Raw genomic sequence first — 19,770 nt, forward strand, 5'->3', positions numbered from 1 at the left:
TCTCATTTAATTTTATGAATATAATGATGAAAAGCTTATGTATTCAAGTCAATTAACTTGATATAAAAATTTCTGGGAATTAAATTTTTTCCATTATGTTTTCGGATTATTCAACCTTGTTCGAATCTTTGCAGGATATCCCTTGTACTAATTACTTTCTGCATTCATGGTTTATAATCCAATTAAAAAATTTTTAAGCAAGTTTTTCCTTGTATCTTCTCCAGCTTAACTTCTTAAAATTGAAGTTTTCATATTGGATGAATCATTAGAAAAGGAAACAAGTTAACCATGAACATCAAGATAAATACCAATCAATCACTACACTTCTGCACAATCAACATTCAAGAATGGCTAAGCAAGGGTTTGTCCTGTTTTCCTACCTTCTCTCTGTTCTACTACTCTGTATTAGCCTATCTTGTGATGCCACCAATGAGGAGAGAAAGGTAAGTGTGTATTGTATTTTTTTTTTTCTGATGTTGTTGATAATGGATGACCTTACAAGGACTAATATTGGTGGTGGTGGTAATGATAATGATTTAGGCCTATATTGTGTACATGGGATCACTTCCTAATGGCCAGTACTTTCCTGCAGCTCATCATGTTACCATGCTTCAAGATGTTGTTGGGGCCAGGTGAAATTCTGGAATCTTATGTCCATGCAGGCTTGTGATTATTCACCTAGATATATATATATATATATATGTACAAACATTAGGTGACTCTTCTCAATATCATATTATATTGGGTTAGAATCTAGATGGTATAAGAGCTAATTTCTTGATGTTTCATAGTTTGGTCTTATTTGTGATTGACTGCTTACTGGGTTAGAGTTGTTAGGAGATGTAATGCCACATTAACTAAATATGAGGCTTTGTAGTGGTTTACATTGTTGTTTCTTTAATTTTACATTTTAATGTTTTTCTGTCTTTTGCTAGCTTTGAAGAAAATCTATTGATTCGAAGTTACAGAAGGAGTTTCAATGGATTTTCAGCCATGATCACTGATTCTGAGAGAAAGAAGCTGGCCGGTGAGTGTTGCAAATGCCTTTCTGTGTAAGAAAATTCAAAAACATGATTGAATCATGGGTGACGACAGTGTGTATAACATTTACATTTAAACTTTGATCTTTGCAGCAATGGAAGGAGTAGTCTCAGTTTTTCCAAGTAGAATTTATCAGCTCCACACAACAAGATCTTGGGCCTTCATGGGGTTCAACGAGACTACTGATCAGAAGCTCCGCGATCCAAAAAAGGAGAGTGAGGTTATTGTCGGTGTTATTGACACTGGAATCTGGCCTGAATCAGAAAGCTTCAGTAATGGAAATCTTGGTCCAGCTCCAGCGAAGTGGAAGGGTGCATGTAAAGGTGGAAGCAACTTTACTTGCAACAAGTGAGTTTGACTCCTGTATTTTCTGAAGTAAATTAATTGATTTTTCGAAGTTTGGAACTTTTCGTGAGGTTAATTCTGTCTTACAGCAAGCTTATTGGAGCACGGTATTATACTACAGATTCTGCAAGGGATAGTGTTGGCCACGGATCTCATACTGCATCTACAGCAGCAGGGAATGCAGTGAAGGATGTTAGTTTTTATGGACTGGCTCAAGGTACTGCAACAGGAGGGGTTCCCTTTTCCAGGATTGCTGTATATAAAGTTTGTGATGAAGGAGGGTGTAACTCACAGGCCATCTTGGCTGCTTTCGACGATGCTATTGCTGATGGAATTGATGTCATATCAATTTCAATGGGACCAGCTAGTCCAACTGACCTGATTGAAGATCCTATCTCCATTGGTGCTTTTCATGCAATGGCAAATGGAATTTTGACAGTACAGTCAGCAGGAAATTCTGGTCCAGCCAGTTTTTCAGTGGTTAGCACAGTGCCATGGATTCTTACTGTTGCAGCAAGCACCATTGATCGTGCATTCATTGACAAAGTTATTCTTGGAAATGGAGAGACTTTAGTTGTATGTATCTACAAATCTCTTCCTTATTGACTTTTCTGTAAACTGTACCTTTTTGTTTGTTTTCAGCTTCCTTGTGTTAATGATTGGCATACTACAAACAGGGCAAATCAATTAATTCTTTTAGTCTAAAAGGAGAAAAATATCCTTTGATCTATGGAAAAGATGTCAGTTCGAACTGTTCTGCTGAGTCTGCAGGGTAGGTATTTAGATAGATCATTTCAACTTCAGGGCTAGTTGATTGCTAATAGTATGCTAATTAATTATGAAATTTTAACTTCTGATAAATTTCAGGATGTGCGAGGAAGGATGCTTGGATAGTGATTTAGTTAAGGGCAAAATTGTTGTCTGTGATCAGACGGGATTTGCTGTTGTTCAGAAAGCTGGAGGTGTGGGAGCAGTTCTTAAAGATTCGATAGTATCTGAGAATGTTACATCGGTTGTTTCATTACCAGCATCAGCTTTAGTACCTGATGACTACGAAAAAGTCAAGTCATATCTTCAAACAACTGGGTATGGATAGAAATACTGCTTGCCATTTATGTATTTACTTTCTAGCTTTCCTTCAGATAAGTCATTCATGAACCATATTTTATAGGCCTGTAGTGGAAATATTGAAAAGTGAGACCAGAGAAGATACAAATGCTCCTGTTGTGGTTTACTTTTCTTCGCGTGGGCCAAATTCAATTGCTGAAGACATTTTAAAGGTAGTTACCATCTATAGTCTCTACCTCTCAGAGATCTCATACCTTCATTCTTCTATATTGGAGTTTTATTGATTTGAACCTTCGATGCAATGCAGCCAGACTTAACCGCTCCAGGGGTAAATATCTTAGCTGCTTTTTCACCTTTTGCTTCACCCTCAGGTGATTCTTCAGATAATCGTCGTGTAAATTACAATCTATTGTCTGGCACCTCCATGTCTTGCCCCCATACTTCTGGAGTTGCTGCTTATGTGAAAGCCGTTCACCCCGACTGGTCTCCTTCAGCCATCAAATCTGCTCTGATGACAACTGGTTTTTTTCTATCACCTAACTTCCCAATCAGCAGAACTACATTCTTTGGTCTAAATTTCAGGATTTGATGTTTTTTGGTGGTCAAACTAATAATCCTTTTCGCTTTTTCTTGTAGCTTGGCAAATGACACCATTCAAGAACGAAGATGCTGAGTTTGCTTATGGATCTGGTCATATCAGTCCCTTACAATCTGCTGATCCCGGGCTTGTATATGAAACTGACCAACGGGATTACATACAAATGCTTTGTGACTTGGGCTATGGTTCGAGGCTCGGACAAATAGCAGGAGGAAATACCACTTGTCCTGAGAAGAAATCATTTGTCATGGATCTTAACTATCCTTCAATGTCTTCCAGGAATATCAAACCAGAAGAGCCATTTACAATTACTTTTCATCGAACTGTTACAAATGTTGGTCATGCAAACTCTGTTTACAATGCAACCATCTCCTCAAATCCAAACGTTAATATATCAGTGGCGCCTCAAGTTCTCTCTTTCAAGTCTTTGAATGAGAAAAAGTCTTTCGAAGTTACTGCTGTCGGAAATAATTTGGCATCTCCAGTGTCTGAATCTTTGGTCTGGTCTGATGATTTCGGTCATAAAGTGAGGAGTCCTATTGTTCTGTACTCATGATCATAATTAGAATATTTCTAGTTTCATTAGCAACCTTATTGCCCATCAAGCTGCAACCTCATACAATAACTTCTCACAATTTAAAACTTTGTGATATTCTTAAATTGTTAATCAAAAAGTTCGTTTTTTCTTTCCATATAATTTCTCACTCCATTTTTGAACTGCAAAATAGCTGAATGTGTTATGTGGTTCTTGTTTTATTTGCTAGTTCTGCAGTTATATAAATCTTTTTCTCTTTGTTAATTTGTTCTTTCAAGGTTATTGGTGTTATATGGTGCGATTCTTTCTCTTAGCCTAAATTTTAAGCAACATTAAACGTTTTGAATTCTGTAGTTTTGGTATGCCAGTCCCCACTGAACAGATATGATAAGTGATAGTTGAAATCGATATAATTAAGAGATCTAGTTACAAGCTATCAATAACTTGAAATTAAACTTTTGAGTGCCAATAGCTTGGATCCAAAAAATTATTAGAACAATTTGATTCTTGGGCTTGGGGCATTTTGTTCTTAACAAATTATATTAGAAAACTTGCCAACTTGTTGACTCCAGTTTGGTTCGATATAGGACTTTATGGACATTGGATTCCAATTTGTGATTGTAATATGTATCATTGATAAGAATATCAAAGATTTATGTGGCAAAGATTGTGGTACTCGAATTCTATGTCACAAAGATTTATGTGGCAAAATAAACAATATTCGTGCTTCTTTGTTTCATGGTTGGGTCGTGTTTGAATTTTGTGAAATTTGCTCTGAACTCGACCGGCTATTATTCCTGGTGAACTCTACCTTGTAACATATTGTATAAATACACATCATAAATGAAATCAAAACTTTTGATAGAAAACAAATCACAATACACCTAGTGAAATTATCTTGAAAATTTGTATAGTCAAAGTTCAAAATGGTGTTTGGTAGATTTGCAAGGGAAAAAAAAAATCCAATCAGAAATAAAAGATTTTAGCATACTAGGAAACATATTCCTATTTGGTTAGGGTATTTGTTCAAATCCTTCTTTAAATACATAGAATCCTTAAAAAAATGGAAAAAGTAATGAAATATTATATTAATTCAGTTTGCTGGTCTGTATGTATCAATTTTTTGTAAATAATATATTTGACTATTTTTTGACTTTTACATATTACCAAGACCATTTTATAACCTCTTACTTAATTGGTTAATGTGAATGACTTGCCTTGACTCTGTCAAATTAGGTATGAGAAATGATATTCTGATCAACCCAGCATATCATAAATTGGCTTGTAAAATTTACTAATAAATTTTTATTACTTTTGAAAACCAAACATTTTCTCTGTTAACAGTTTTAAGTATCTCATTTAATTTAATGAATATAATAATGAAAAGCTTCTGTATTCAAGTCGATTAACTTGATATAAAAATTTCTGGGAATTAAAATTTTTCCATTATGTTTTCGGATTATTTAACCTTATTTGTATCTTTGCAGGATATCCCTTGTACTAATTACTTTCTGCATTCATGGTTTATCTTCCAATTAAAAGAATTTTTAAGCAAGTTTTTCCTTGTATCTTCTTAACTTCTTAAAATTGAAGTTTTCACATTGGATGAATCATTAGAAAGGGAAACAAGTTAACCATGAACATCAAGATAAATACCAATCAATCACTACACTTCTGCACAATCAACATTCAAGAATGGCTAAGCAAGGGTTTGTCCTGTTTTCCTACCTTCTCTCTGTTCTACTACTCTGTATTAGCCTATCTTGTGATGCCACCAATGAGGAGAGAAAGGTAAGTGTGTATCTTATTTTTTTTTTCCTGATGTTGTTGATAACGGATGACCTTACATAGACTAATATTGGTGGTGGTGGTGGTAATGATGATGATTTAGGCCTATATTGTGTACATGGGATCACTTCCTAAGGGCCGCCAGTACTTTCCTGCAGCTCATCATGTTACCATGCTTCAAGATGTTGTTGGAGCCAGGTTAAATTCTTGAATCTTATGTCCATGCAGATTTGTGATTATTAACCTATATATATATATACACAAACATTACCAGACTCTTCTCAATATCATATTATATTGGGTTAGAATCTAAATGGCATAAGAGCTAATTTCTTGATGTTTCATAGTTTGGTCTTATTTGTGATTGACTCTGGGTTAGAGTTATTAGGAGATGTAATGCCACATTAACCAAATATGAGGATTTGTAGTGGTTTACATGGTTGTTTCTTTAATTTTACATTTTAATGTTTTTCTGTCTTTTGTTAGCTTTGAAGAAAATCTATTGATTCGAAGTTACGGAAGGAGTTTCAATGGATTTTCAGCCATGATCACTGATTCTGAGAGAAAGAAGCTGGCCGGTGAGTGTTGCAAATGCCTTTCTGTGTAAGAAAATTCAAAAACATGATTGAATCATGGGTGACGACAGTGTATATAATATTTACATTTAAACTTTGATCTTTGCAGCAATGGAAGGAGTAGTCTCAGTTTTTCCAAGTAGAATTTTTCAGCTCCACACAACAAGATCTTGGGCCTTCATGGGGTTCAACGAGACTACTGATCAGAAGCTCCGCGATCCAAAAAAGGAGAGTGAGGTTATTGTCGGTGTTATTGACACTGGAATCTGGCCTGAATCAGAAAGCTTCAGTAATGGAAATCTTGGTCCAGCTCCAGCGAAGTGGAAGGGTGCATGTAAAGGTGGAAGCAACTTTACTTGCAACAAGTGAGTTTGACTCCCGTATTTTCTGAAGTAAATTAACTGATTTTTCGAAGTTTGGAACTTTTTATGAAGTTAATTCTGTCTTACAGCAAGCTTATTGGAGCACGGTATTACACTACAGATTCTGCAAGGGATAGTGTTGGCCACGGATCTCATACTGCATCTACAGCAGCAGGGAACGCAGTAAAGAATGTCAGTTTCTATGGACTGGCTCAAGGCACTGCAACAGGAGGGGTTCCCTTTGCCAGAATTGCTGCATATAAAGTTTGCGATGAGAGTGGGTGTAGTGCACAGGCCGTCTTGGCTGCATTTGATGATGCTATTGCTGATGGAGTTGATCTCATATCAATTTCAATGGGACCAGCAATTCCAAGTGACCTGACCGCAGATCCTATCTCCATTGGTGCTTTTCATGCAATGGTAAATGGAATTTTGACAGTACAGTCAGCAGGAAATTCTGGTCCAGACAATTCTTCAGTGGCTAGCACAGCACCATGGGTTCTTACTGTTGCAGCAAGCACCATTGATCGTGCATTTATTGACAAAGTTATTCTTGGAAATGGAAAGACTTTAACTGTATGTATCAATAATTCTCTTCCTTAATGATTTTCTATAAACTCTACCTTTTATTTGTTTTCAGCTTCCTTGTATTAATGATAGGCTTACTAAAACAGGGAAAATCAATTAATTCTTTTAGTCTAAAAGGAGGAAAATATCCTTTGATCTATGGAAAAGATGTCAGTTCGCACTGCCCTCCTGAGTCTGCAGGGTAGGTATTTAGTTAAACCATTTAAACTTCAGGGCTAATTGATTGCTATTAGTACGCTAATAAAATATGAAATTTTAACTTCTGATGAATTTCAGGATATGCAATGAAGGATGTGTAGATAGTAATTTAGTTAAGGGAAAAATTGTTGTCTGTGATCTGAAGAAGGGATTTGCTGTTGTTCATAAATCTGGAGGTGCGGGGGCAGTTCTTAGAGACACGATAGTATCTGAGAATGTTACTTCAGTTTTCTCTTTGCCAGCATCAGCTTTAGGACCCAATGACTACCAAACAGTCATGTCATATATTCAAACAACCGGGTATGGATAGCAACACTGCTTGCCATTTATGTATTTACTTTCTAGCTTTCCTTCAGATAAGTCATTCTTGAACCATATTTTACAGCCCTGTAGCAGAAATACTGAAAAGTGAGACCAGAGAAGATACAAATGCTCCTGTTGTGGCTTACTTTTCTTCACGTGGGCCAAGTTTAATTACTGAAGACATTTTAAAGGTAGTTACCATCTATAGTCTATACCTCTCAGATTTCTCATATCATCATTCTTCTATATTGGAGTTTTACTGATTTCAAGCTTTGATGCAATGCAGCCAGATTTAACTGCTCCAGGGGTAAATATCTTAGCTGCTTTTTCACCTCTTGCTTCACCCTCTCTTGATCCTTCAGATAATCGTCGTGTAAATTACAATCTATTATCTGGCACTTCCATGTCTTGCCCCCATACTTCTGGAGCTGCTGCTTATGTGAAAGCCTTTCACCCTGATTGGTCTCCTTCAGCCATCAAATCTGCTTTAATGACAACTGGTTTTCTTCTATTTCTTAACTTTCCAATCTACAGAACTACATTATTCTTTGTAAATTTCAGGATTTGACGTTTTTTAGTGGCCAAACTAACAAGTCTTTTCCTTTTTTCTTGTAGCCTGGCAAATGACACCTACCAAAAACGCAGATGCTGAGCTTGCGTACGGATCTGGTCATATCAGTCCATTACAATCTGCAGATCCCGGGCTTGTTTATGAAACTGGTCAACAGGATTACATACAAATGCTTTGCGACCTGGGCTATGGTTCGAGGCTCGGACAAATAGCAGGGGGGAATAGCACTTGTCCTGAGAAGAAATCATTTGCTAGGGATCTTAACTATCCTTCAATGGCTTCCAGGATTATCAAACCGAAAGAGCCATTTACGATTACCTTTCATCGAACTGTTACAAATGTTGGCCATGCAAACTCCGTTTACAAAGCAACCATCTCCTCAAATCCAAATGTTAATATAACAGTGGTGCCTCAAGCTCTCTCTTTCAAGTCTTTGAATGAGAAAAAGTCTTTTGAAGTTACTGTCATAGGAAATAATTTGAAATATCCAGTGTCTGAATCTCTGGTCTGGTCTGATGATTTCGGTCATAAAGTGAGGAGTCCCATTGTTCTGTACTCCCGGTAATGATTAGAATATTTCTAGTTTCATTAACCGTTTATTGCCTATCAAGCTGCAACCTGTTACAATAAATTCTCACCATGTAATATTCTTAAATTGTTAGTCAAAAAGTTCTTTATTTTTCTTTTCCATATAATTTCTCACTCCATTTTTAGCATAAATCTTTGCAGTTATGTAAATCTTTTTCTCTTTGTTAATTTGTTCTTTCAAGGTTATTGGTGTTTTATGGTGCGATCTTTTTTCTTAGCCTAAATTTTTAGCAACTAAACATTTTGAGCTCTGTAGTTTTAGTACTCCAGCTCGCATTGGAAAGAAATGATATGTGATAATTAAAAACCAGTAATTAAGGGATATTGTTGTAAACTACCTATAATTTGAATTAAAACTTTTGAGTGCCAATAATTTGATTCCAAAAAATTATTTGATCAATAATTCTCGGGCTTTGGGTTTGCTAGCTTGTTGACTCGAATTTGGTGCAATGTTGGACTTTGTGGATACTGATTGTAATATGCACCCTTGATAAGAATATTAAAGATTTCAGTGCTGGAATCATCTGCAGAGCATGCTTCCGACTAGGGTTCTCCTGTAGCTGGCTGCAATCAGTGTCCCACAGGACGGGATGGAGGTGAATGTCCCTTATTGGGGCCTCTCGCCAGATGGTAAGTTTTCTGTTAAATTTACTTATAATATGATTACTGACATATCTTCTCTTTTTGCAGATAACAGGTGGAACGTAGCTTGGAAGTGGTCGGACGTCCAACGTATTCGACATTTCTTTTGGATAGTCTTGCGGAAAGGCTTGCTTACCAGCGAGGAGCGGGTCTGCAGGCATATGGCTGATGATCCGATTTGCACTTTCTGTGGCCTTGACATCGAGGACTTGAATCACGTTTTGAGGGAGTGTCACCAGGCGAAGAACCTTTGGCAGAAGATTATTCCACAGATAGCTGTCTATAGCTTCTTCAACACTCCGCTCAATGACTGGGTTTGTGCTAACCTGCAGAACAATCGTAATTGGTGTTCGTCATTTCAGGACTGGAAGATTATCTTTGGCATTGCTTGCTGGTTGCTTTGGAAACAACGTAATGCCTTCATATTTGGTGGGAATCTTCTTAGCTTGGAGGAGTTAAAACAGGAGGTGTTCAAGCCTCTAGTATCGAGTCTACCATCTCTGGCCATGTTGTTGAGAAATAGGAGAAGCTCGTCAGTTGGGCTCCACTACCCCAGGAATGGATTAAGATCAACACAGATGGGGCCCTCCGTGTTAGCAACAACACTGCTTATTCTCGTGCGTTGGGTAGGGATTGTAATGGTCAGTGGCTTAGGGGGCACCTCAGGAATATTGATGTTTGCTCTATTCTCCAGGCGGAACAGTGGAAAGCCCTGGATGGTCTCGAATTAGTTTGGAATTTGGGCTCGCGCCAAGTTATCCTTGAGATGGATAATGCATTTGCCATCCAGGTCCTTAACAAAGTTTTTAACAATAAAATGATCTCGGTTAATGCGAACTCTAATCTTATCTTAGTTATCAAAGTTTGGCTCATGAAAAACTGAACTGTCAAGATATAACATGTCTACCGTAAAGGTAATCGGTATGCGTCTACCTAGCAAATCTTACTTTTGACCGGCCCCCCTGGCCTCCATCACATACAGCACCCTCCTATGGAATTAATGAATATTATTAGAGAGGATCTTATCGGAGTCTCTTGGCCTAAGATGTGCAATCTTAGGCGTTTTCGTTTGGTTTTATTGTACTTCTTCTCCCTTTGTACCAAAAAAAAAAAAAGATTTCGGTACTGGAGATTGCAATACTCTAACTCTACCTCACAAAGATATGATACGTGATTATCGAGCTGCATATGAAGTCTGATATCACATATTACCAATAATTTGAGTTTAAACTTTTAATACTAGTATTTTTAGACCCAAGAAATTGTGAACTAATGGTTCTTGGGCTGGGAACTTACAACCTAGTGTTTCAACTAGGAGAAGGTTCATTACTCACACTAAAATACTGAAAGACTGCAATCACTCTATAAAAACAGCTGCAGTATCTAAACTGTTCAATTGATTTTTTTCCAACAAATTTTTTGTAGCGTCAGTTTAGTGGCAATTCAGAAACTCCAGCTACAGTTTTCAAATTAACTGCCGTTAGCAGACCTTAAAAACCGCTGACAATTCTCCTTTTGTGCACTGTATATTGATTATTATTAAACCTTATTTGATTTTGCTGGATATGCCTGAAGCACTTCCTTCTAAACTTAAGCCAACTTCATAATTTTCTTAGAAGGTTTTAAACAGACATAAATATTTTTTCCCTGCATTATATAGATTGCAGCCTATCAGGGAAGGAAAAGATCATTTGCAGTCTAAGGTAACATCTTAATATCATTAAAAATTGTGAAGTTTCTCAATTCATGAACCAATAACAATGGAAAAAAAATTAATTGTTCCAGATCCTTAGAGGATTAAATGGAAATAGAAAATAAAACAAATTAATGCAACTTAAAAACATATTAATGGTATTAGAAAACCATTTGTATCACCCATTGTTGCAGAAAAATCAACAATGGTTAAGAAAGGTTTTGTTCTGTTTCATACCTTCTCTCTGTCATCATACTCAGAATCAATCTATCTTGCCGTGCCGCTAATGAGGATAGGAAGTTAAGTATCTAAAGATTTTTGTTGACATCAAGTTATCTTACTTTGGACTAATATTGCTGAGGATGATGATCTCAAAGAACTTTATTAATTAAGTTTTTCCTTATGATCTCAAACAATAACTCAATTGAAATAATATTAAGCAAGTTTTTTCCTTGTACAACAGCGTAAGATCTTTAAATTAAAGTGTTTGTGTTGGATGAATCATTAGAAAAAGGAAACACATTAATCATGAAGATAAAATAAATACCAACAAATCACTACACTTTTGCACAATCAACATTTACAATGGCTAAGGTAGAGTTTGTCCTGTTTCTCTATGTTGTCTCTCTTCTAATTCTCTGTATGAGCCTATCTTATGGTGCCAACAATGAGGAGAGAAAGGTGAGTGTGTATGAATTTCTTTTTTTTTTTTGACCTTTTTTGATAACAAATGACCTAAGAGATTACTTAGACTACTATTGATGGTGGTGGTGATGATGATGATTTAGGCCTATATCGTGTACATGGGATCACTTCCTAAGGGCCAGTACTTTCCAGCAGCTCACCATGTTACCATGCTCCAAGATGTTGTTGGGGCCAGGTGAAATCCTTGAATCTTACTTCTTGCATATTCGTAATCATCTATATATATACACACACACATATGTTGGGTGACTATATCCAGTATCATATAATTCTGGGTTAGAACTTGACATGGCATCTGCGCTTATCTACTTCGTGGTTTGGATCTATCTGCGCTTTTCTACTTATGTACACTCTGTGTGGAGCGGGGTAGGGGTGGTAGGAATGTAATACTACATCAATCAAACATGAGAATTTGTAATGGTTTGTGTGCTTGTTTAGCCATTCTTCTTAAAATCATTTTATTTTGGATTACAATCTTACTCTAGTTATTTCTTTTTTACTTTCTTTAAATTTAGATGTTCTAATGTTTTTCTATCTTTTGCTAGCTTTGAAGAAAATCTATTGATTGGAAGTTACAGGAGGAGTTTCAATGGATTTTCAGCCATGATCACTGCTTCTGAGAGAAAGAAGCTGGTCGGTGAGTGTTGCAAATGCCTTTCTGTCTAAGAAAATTCAAAAACATGATTGAATCATGGATGATGGCATTCTGTATAAGATTTATATTTAAACTTTGATCTTCACAGCGATGAAAGGAGTAGTCTCAGTTTTTCCAAGCAGAATTTATCAGTTACACACAACAAGATCTTGGGGCTTCATGGGGTTCGACGAGACTACTGATCAGAAGCTCCACGATCCAAAAAAGGAGAGTGAGGTTATCGTTGGTATTATTGACAGTGGAATCTGGCCTGAATCACAAAGCTTCAGTGATGGAGATCTCGGTCCAGCTCCAAAGAAGTGGAGGGGTGAATGTAAAGGTGGAAGCAACTTCACTTGCAACAAGTGAGTTTGACTCCTATATTTTCTGAAGTAAATTAACTGATTTTTGAATGGTTGAAATACTAATACGTACCTTACAGCAAGCTTATTGGAGCACGATATTATGCTTCAGATTCTGCAAGAGATACTGACGGTCACGGATCTCATACTGCATCTACAGCAGCAGGAAACACAGTAAAGAATATAAGTTTTTATGGGCTGGCTGAAGGTACTGCAACAGGAGGGGTTCCCTTTGCCAGGATTGCCGCATATAAAGCTTGTGGTGAAAGTGGGTGTAGTTCACAGGCAATCTTGGCAGCTTTTGATGATGCTATTGCTGATGGAGTTGATGTCATATCAATTTCAGTGGGACCATCACTTCCAAGTGAAGTGATTGAAGATCCTATTGCCATTGGTGCTTTTCATGCAATGGCAAATGGAATTTTGACTGTGCAGTCTGCAGGGAATACTGGTTCTGGCCGTTTTACAGTGGTAAGCACAGCGCCATGGATTCTGACTGTTGCAGCAAGCACCATTGATCGTGCCTTCATCGACAAAGTTGTTCTTGGAAATGGAAAGACTTTAGTGGTATATATCAAGAAATCTCTTCCTTATTTCTGCAAATAGTACAACTTCTTAAATATTTGGCTTCTTTATGTTTATGATTAGCTCACTACAAACAGGGAAAATCAATTAATTCATTTAGTCTAAAAGGAGAAAAATATCCTTTGATCTATGGAAAAGATGTCACGACGACCTGCACCCCTGAGACTGCAGGGTACGTACAATTGAGATAAATCATTTCAAATTGACAGCTTGTTGTTTCTCTCAGTATGCTGATGAAGTAAGAAACTTTTAAATTCTGATGAATTTCAGGCTGTGCAGCAAAGGATGTCTGGATAATAATTTAGTTAAGGGAAAAATTGTTGTCTGTGATCAGAAGAAGGGATTTTCCGTTGTTCATAAAGCTGGAGGCTTGGGGTCTGTACTTAGAGACACAATAATTTCAGAGAATATTTCTTTCATTTACTCCTTGCCAACATCTGCTTTAGAGCCTAATGAGTACGATACTGTCAAGTCGTACCTTAAAACAACAGAGTACGAAAAGCAATACAGCTTCCCATTTACTGTACTTTCTTCTAGCTTTCCTTCAGATAAGTCATTCATGTAACATATTTTACAGCCCTGTGGCAGAAATAATGAAAAGTGAGACTAGAGAAGATACAAATGCTCCTGTTGTGGCTGTCTTTTCTTCGCGTGGCCCGAATCTTCTTATCGAAGAAATTTTGAAGGTAGCTACTGCCATAGGCAATACCTCTCAGAGCTCTCATATCTTCATTCTTCTATATTGGAGTTCTATTGATTTGAACTTTGATGCAATGCAGCCAGATTTAACAGCCCCAGGGGTAAATATCTTGGCTGCTTTTTCACCTCTTGCTTCACCCTCAGGTGATCCTTTGGATAATCGCCGTGTAAATTACAATCTATTATCCGGCACCTCCATGTCTTGCCCCCATGCTTCTGGACTTGCTGCTTATGTTAAGGCATCCCACCCTGATTGGTCTCCTTCAGCCATCAAATCTGCTTTAATGACAACTGGTTTTCTTTTATCTCCTAACTTCCTCATTCAAAACATCAACTTTTTCTTTGTAAAAATTTCAGGATTTGATGTTTCTTGCTGGCCAAACTAACAATCCTTTTCCTTTTTCTTGTAGCCTGGGAAATGACAAGTTCCAAAAATGTGGAGGGTGGATTAGCTTATGGATCTGGGCATATTAGTCCTTTACAATCTACAGATCCTGGGCTTATATACGAAGCTGATAAATATGATTACGTACAAATGCTTTGCGACTTGGGCTATGGTTCAAAGCTTGGACAGATAGCAGGAGACAATAGCACTTGTCCTGAGGAGAAATCATTTGTCAGGGATCTTAACTATCCTTCAATGGCTTCTGGCATTAGAAGCACAGAAGAGCCATTTACAGTCACTTTTCATCGAATTGTTACAAATGTTGGCCGTGCAAACTCCGTTTACAAAGCAACCGTTTCTTCCTCAAATCCAAATGTTAATATAACAGTGGTGCCTCAAGCTCTCTCTTTCAAGTCTTTGAATGAGAAAAAGTCTTTCAATGTTACTGTTGTCGGAAATAGTTTGGAATCTGCATTAATGTCCGAATCCTTGGTCTGGTCTGATGGTTTCGGTCATAAAGTGAGGAGTCCCATTGTTTTATTTGGCTCCTGATTAGAATTTTTCTATTTTCATTAGCAATCTTATTGCTAATCAAGCTGCAGCCAGTTACAACAAATTTTCACACTTAAGCCTTTGTAGCATTGTTAAATTGTCAATAAAAAGTTTTTTTTTTCAATATTATAACATTCTCATTCCATAGTTGAACTCCAATAGCTGAATATGTAATGGTTTTTTTCTCGTTTATTTGGTAGTTCTGTGACGATTAAATAAGGGAGAAAATTTTGGCAGTACCATTTTCTTGGTACCTGTACTTGTCTACAAGATTCTCAAATATCTCAAAAGCTCTTCAGAAAAGAGTTTATTCTTTAAAAAGAGTGAAATCATGGTAATATAAGTATTCACATATGTAGATTGAGCAGGTTTAACAAAAAATAGAAGGTTTATTATCGGATATTTTACATTTATTTGAGGGAACTTGGTTACATAGGTGAGTAAAAAACAAAATACGATGGCGAGAGGTAGTGCTGAAATGTTATTTAGAGTACGGACATAGAGAATTTGTAAAGGACTGGAGTTGCAAGTAGAAGCCAAATTACCGATAAAAATCTACTGTAACAAAAAAGTTGTCATCAATATTTCACTCAATTCTGTAAGACATGATAGGACCAAACATGTGGAAATAGATTGACATTATATTAAAGAAAATGTAGAAGAAGATATTATCTACATGACATGTGTCTAACAAAGAGCAAATCATAGATATCCTCACTAAAGATCTTCCTCGATGAAGTTTTGACAATGTTCTTCACAAGTTGGATATGATCTATATCTACAATCCAACTTGAGGGGGTGTTGGAATCTCGTATGTTAAAGGATTATGATTGACATTTAATGGAACAAAATCATTATCGGAATCTTGAGATTATAGTTGATATTTAATAGCAGAAAACCAATGATTGATTTCACTAATTAATTAGGTATAATTTTTTAATTAATTAGGTGCAGTCAATTACTTGAATTTTTTCTTTTTGTTCGTAGACTCTTGTACTATAAAATAGAAGAGAGTTTTACAAATCGCTCTGAATTCTCCTTTTATGCACTGTATAATGATCATTAAACCTTATTTGATTTTGCTCGATATGCAAGCAATACTGCCTTCTAAATACACTGTATACTTTTGAAGTTAATAAGCCAAGTTCATAATTTTGTCAATGGGATTTAAACAGACATAAATAAGTTTCCCTTGTATTAAGTACCCTATCGGGGAAGAAAAATTAAGATAATATCTGAATATCATTGAAACATGTAAAGTTTTTTAAACCTTATTACTTACTGTATAATGATTATTAAAGCTTACTTGATTTTGCTGAATATGCAAGCAGTACTTCCTTCTAATACACTGTATACTTAAGCCAAGTTCCTAAATTGGTCAATGGGATTTAAACAGACATAAATGAGGTTCCTTGTATTAAGTACCTTATCAGGAAAGAAAATTAAGATACAATCTAAATATTATGTGAAGTTTTTAAATTCATGGACCAATAGAGAAATAATAAACATTAATTTTTTCAGATTCTTTAACGGGTAAATGGAAATATAGGATGAAAAAATCTAATACAGCTCTAAAACAGATTGAAGGTATAAAAAAGCTAGTCATGTCACCTTATTGTTGCAGAAAAATCAACAATGGCTAAGCAGGGTTTTGTCCTGTTTTATTACCTTCTATCTACTGTCATCCTCAGCATCAACTTATCTTGGGCTGCCACGAATGATAGAAAGGTAAGTGTCTTCTGATCTTTTTTGACATCAACTCATTTATCTTGGACTAATAATGCTGATGATGATGATTCAGGTGCATATTGTGTACATGGGATCACTTCCTAACCGCGTGTATTCACCATCGTCACATCATTTTACCATGCTTCAAGATGTCATAGGGGCTAGGTGAAAGCAATGGATCTCAGTTTGTCTTATTTCATTTACTTTCTTCAAGAAAATTTACCTTATTACTAATATCCATCTCTGTTTTTTCCCAGCTTCGAAGAAAATTTATTGGTCAGAAGTTACGGAAGAAGTTTCAATGGATTTGCAGCCAATATCACTGATTCTGAGAAACAGAAGCTTGAAGGTGAGTACTTTTCCTTTCAAAACAATTTGACACATGATTGAATCGAGATCATGAGACTATATTAATTTTTTTACCTGCAGCAATGGAAGGAGTTGTTTCAGTTTTTCCAAGTACAATTTTTCATCTCCAGACAACGAGATCCTGGGGCTTCTTGGGGTTTAACGATACCCGCAAGCTTCATGATCCAAGAGTTGAGGGCAATATTGTAGTTGGTGTTATTGACAGTGGAATCTGGCCTGAATCAAAAAGCTTTAATGATAAAGGTTTTGGTCCTGCACCAAAGAAGTGGAAGGGTGCATGTAATGGTGGCAAAAATTTCACTTGCAACAAGTAATTTTTCACTCCTACGCTTTCTGAAAATATGTATATTACAGACTTGCAATCAGGTCTATAAGCTATTTCAAATTTAGTTCTTTTAAGTATTTACTGGGTTTTAGTTGATTATTAGTAAGTAGGAAATTTTGAAATTATTCTGGCAACAAACTGTCAACAATCTATAATTCTAATTCATATTTACAGCAAGATTATTGGAGCGCGATTTTATACTACAGACTCCGCAAGGGATACTGATGGTCATGGATCCCATACTGCTTCTACAGCAGCAGGAAACGAAGTAAGTGATGTAAGTTTTTTTGGAATGGCAAAAGGAGTTGCGATAGGAGGGGTTCCTTTCGCAAGAATTGCTGCCTATAAAGTTTGTGTAGAAAATGGGTGTGGCACCGAAGCTCTTTTGGCTGCTTTCGATGATGCTATTGCTGATGGAGTTGATGTCATAACAATTTCAATAGCTCCAGCAATTGGGCTAGATTTTGTGAATGATCCTATCGCAATTGGCGCTTTTCATGCAATGGCGAAAGGAATTATTACAGTGCAGTCTGCAGGAAATTCTGGTCCTTCAAGTACTTTAGTGGCAAGTGTAGCGCCATGGATTCTTTCTGTTGCAGCAAGCACCATTGATCGTTCCTTCGTCAATAAAGTTGTTCTCGGAAATGGCAAGACTTTAGTAGTATGTATCATGAGATCTCTTCCTTGTTAACCTATGTGATTTGCTGTACACTATAAATTTTTTAATATGCTCAACTTGTTTTATTAATTTACTCAACACAAACAGGGCAAGGCAGTTAATACTTTCAGTTTAAATGGAGTTAAATATCCCTTGGCCTATGGAAAAGGTGTTATTGCTTCAGGCTGCACTGATGATCTTGCAGAGTAGGTGCTATTCAGAAATCATTTCAGCTTGAAACTTTAAATTCTTAATATAATTAATTAGTTAAACCATTTAAGTAAAATAGATTCTGATTCTTGGTGAATTTCAGGCGATGCTTGGTAGGATGTTTAGACAGTGGCTTAGTGAAGGGAAAAATTGTGCTATGTGATGAGATTGGTGGATATTCTGTTGTTCAAGAAGCTGGAGGTCTGGGATCACTACTTAAAGCGAAAAGTTCTGAAGCTAGTTCCAATCTTTTCCCAGTACCTGTATCAGCTTTAGTAGATGTTGACTATGACACAGTCAAGGAATACATTAAAACAACAGAGTAGGATATCAATACTTGTTTTCTGTGTTCTAGTGTTTCTTTCAGTAAGTCATTCTTACACTAAATTTTACAGCAAGCCTGTAGCAGAAATACTGAAAAGTGAGACCATCGAAGATTCAAATGCTCGTATTGTAGCTTACTTTTCTTCGCGTGGGCCAAATTCCATTGCACCAGATATTTTAAAGGTACCTAATTAACAGACCCAAAAATTGAAGTTTTACCACTAGCATTTGCTGATGTAAAGCTTTGATGCAATGTAGCCGGATTTATCAGCTCCAGGAGTGGACATCTTGGCTGCATTTTCTCCCCTAGCACCCCTCACAAAAGATAAATCAGATTCTCGGCGAGTAGACTACAACGTGATGTCGGGAACCTCCATGGCTTGCCCCCATGTCGCTGCAGTTGCTGCTTATGTCAAAGCATTGCACCCTGATTGGTCTCCTTCAGCCATCCACTCTGCTCTTATGACAACAGGTTACAAAACTTTCCCACCCTTAACATCATTTTTTATTTTTTATTTTCGTTTTCATTATTTGATATTTCTTGCTTGCAAAGTAACAGTTTTTATTTTCATGTAGCCTTGCCAATGAAACCTTCAAGTACTTCCGATGCCGAATTTGCTTATGGATCTGGACATATCAATCCTTTACAATCTGCTAATCCCGGGCTTGTATACGAAGCTAGTAAAGAGGATTACATAAAAGTGCTTTGTGGGTTGGGCTATAATTCGAGTGAGATCAAGAAAATATCAGGAGATGATAGCACCTGTCCTGTCGGGGCTGATACCTCACTAGTGAGGAATCTTAATTACCCTTCAATGGCTACCAACATTACTGAACCAGGAAAACCATTCACGGTTGTTTTTCACCGAACTGTCACGAATGTTGGCCTTGCAAATTCCGTTTACAAAGCAACAATCTCCTCGAATGCAAATATTAAAATCACAGTCGAGCCTAACGTTCTCTCTTTCAAGTCTTTGAATGAGAAAATGTCATTCGACGTCACAGTCGTTGGAAATAAATTGGATTCTCCAGTAGTATCTGGATCTTTGGTCTGGTCCGATTCCACTCATCAAGTGAGGAGTCCCATTGTCATGTCCGCCTGTTATACCTGTAATAATGTTAATGGCATTTAACAAAATTAAAGTACACATTTACTATGATTTCAAAATATATTTTTCTATGAGCAATCTCACTGCTTCGTCTAGTTGTAACTTGTTACAGTACAATTCAAATATATATATATAGTGGTCCTGCACTTTAAATTCTTGTTCAATTCTCTGTTTGTTTCATGCAATCTTGATCCTCCAACAACTGTTTTCTTAACGGTCTGCTCCTCTGG

The 19,770-nt window shown here is 36.6% G+C and overlaps 4 protein-coding genes across 4 annotated transcripts; all 4 read left to right on the forward strand.

The window, feature by feature from the left end:
• Positions 1-347: 347 nt before the first annotated feature.
• On the forward strand, positions 348-3,633 carry LOC110812095 (subtilisin-like protease SBT4.13). Its single transcript, XM_022038771.2, has 10 exons — positions 348-443; positions 541-632; positions 936-1,027; positions 1,134-1,389; positions 1,476-1,962; positions 2,064-2,158; positions 2,254-2,472; positions 2,558-2,666; positions 2,762-2,975; positions 3,091-3,633. Exons 1-10 carry the CDS (start codon positions 348-350, stop codon positions 3,606-3,608), a joined length of 2,178 nt encoding a protein of 725 aa, XP_021894463.2. The 3' UTR covers positions 3,609-3,633.
• Positions 3,634-5,282: 1,649 nt separating this feature from the next.
• On the forward strand, positions 5,283-8,631 carry LOC110812096 (subtilisin-like protease SBT4.13). The gene is made up of 10 exons (XM_022038772.2): positions 5,283-5,378; positions 5,479-5,573; positions 5,862-5,953; positions 6,060-6,315; positions 6,402-6,888; positions 6,987-7,081; positions 7,177-7,398; positions 7,484-7,592; positions 7,688-7,901; positions 8,017-8,631. The coding sequence occupies exons 1-10, from the start codon at positions 5,283-5,285 to the stop codon at positions 8,535-8,537; spliced, it is 2,187 nt and encodes a 728-aa protein (XP_021894464.2). The 3' UTR covers positions 8,538-8,631.
• Positions 8,632-12,211: 3,580 nt separating this feature from the next.
• On the forward strand, positions 12,212-14,902 carry LOC110812097 (subtilisin-like protease SBT4.3). The gene is made up of 7 exons (XM_088212332.1): positions 12,212-12,599; positions 12,677-13,163; positions 13,259-13,353; positions 13,452-13,673; positions 13,759-13,867; positions 13,961-14,174; positions 14,291-14,902. The coding sequence occupies exons 1-7, from the start codon at positions 12,346-12,348 to the stop codon at positions 14,815-14,817; spliced, it is 1,908 nt and encodes a 635-aa protein (XP_088068458.1). The 5' UTR covers positions 12,212-12,345; the 3' UTR covers positions 14,818-14,902.
• A 2,057-nt stretch (positions 14,903-16,959) lies between these two features.
• LOC110812098 (subtilisin-like protease SBT4.13) lies at positions 16,960-19,564 on the forward strand. Its single transcript, XM_022038775.2, has 7 exons — positions 16,960-17,224; positions 17,414-17,900; positions 18,006-18,103; positions 18,211-18,429; positions 18,503-18,614; positions 18,690-18,903; positions 19,008-19,564. Exons 1-7 carry the CDS (start codon positions 16,977-16,979, stop codon positions 19,562-19,564), a joined length of 1,935 nt encoding a protein of 644 aa, XP_021894467.2. The 5' UTR covers positions 16,960-16,976.
• Positions 19,565-19,770: the final 206 nt, after the last annotated feature.

This window comes from Carica papaya, chromosome 2 (assembly GCF_054855325.1).
Source record: "Carica papaya isolate Zhongbai chromosome 2, ASM5485532v1, whole genome shotgun sequence".
Lineage (NCBI taxonomy): Eukaryota > Viridiplantae > Streptophyta > Magnoliopsida > Brassicales > Caricaceae > Carica > Carica papaya.

Bases quoted from the DNA above. Each gene is read 5' to 3' on its own strand.
- LOC110812095 (XM_022038771.2), top strand. From the start codon at position 348: ATGGCTAAGCAAGGGTTTGTCCTGTTTTCCTACCTTCTCTCTGTTCTA. The intron at 1,390-1,475 runs GTGAGTTTGACT...TCTGTCTTACAG, and splicing joins AGCAACTTTACTTGCAACAA to CAAGCTTATTGGAGCACGGT. The intron at 2,473-2,557 runs GTATGGATAGAA...CATATTTTATAG, and splicing joins TCATATCTTCAAACAACTGG to GCCTGTAGTGGAAATATTGA.
- LOC110812096 (XM_022038772.2), top strand. From the start codon at position 5,283: ATGGCTAAGCAAGGGTTTGTCCTGTTTTCCTACCTTCTCTCTGTTCTA. The intron at 6,889-6,986 runs GTATGTATCAAT...TTACTAAAACAG, and splicing joins GAAATGGAAAGACTTTAACT to GGAAAATCAATTAATTCTTT. The intron at 7,902-8,016 runs GTTTTCTTCTAT...TTTTTCTTGTAG, and splicing joins ATCTGCTTTAATGACAACTG to CCTGGCAAATGACACCTACC.
- LOC110812097 (XM_088212332.1), top strand. From the start codon at position 12,346: ATGAAAGGAGTAGTCTCAGTTTTTCCAAGCAGAATTTATCAGTTACAC. The intron at 12,600-12,676 runs GTGAGTTTGACT...CGTACCTTACAG, and splicing joins AGCAACTTCACTTGCAACAA to CAAGCTTATTGGAGCACGAT. The intron at 13,354-13,451 runs GTACGTACAATT...GATGAATTTCAG, and splicing joins TGCACCCCTGAGACTGCAGG to GCTGTGCAGCAAAGGATGTC.
- LOC110812098 (XM_022038775.2), top strand. From the start codon at position 16,977: ATGGAAGGAGTTGTTTCAGTTTTTCCAAGTACAATTTTTCATCTCCAG. The intron at 18,430-18,502 runs GTAGGATATCAA...TAAATTTTACAG, and splicing joins GAATACATTAAAACAACAGA to CAAGCCTGTAGCAGAAATAC. The intron at 18,904-19,007 runs GTTACAAAACTT...ATTTTCATGTAG, and splicing joins CTCTGCTCTTATGACAACAG to CCTTGCCAATGAAACCTTCA.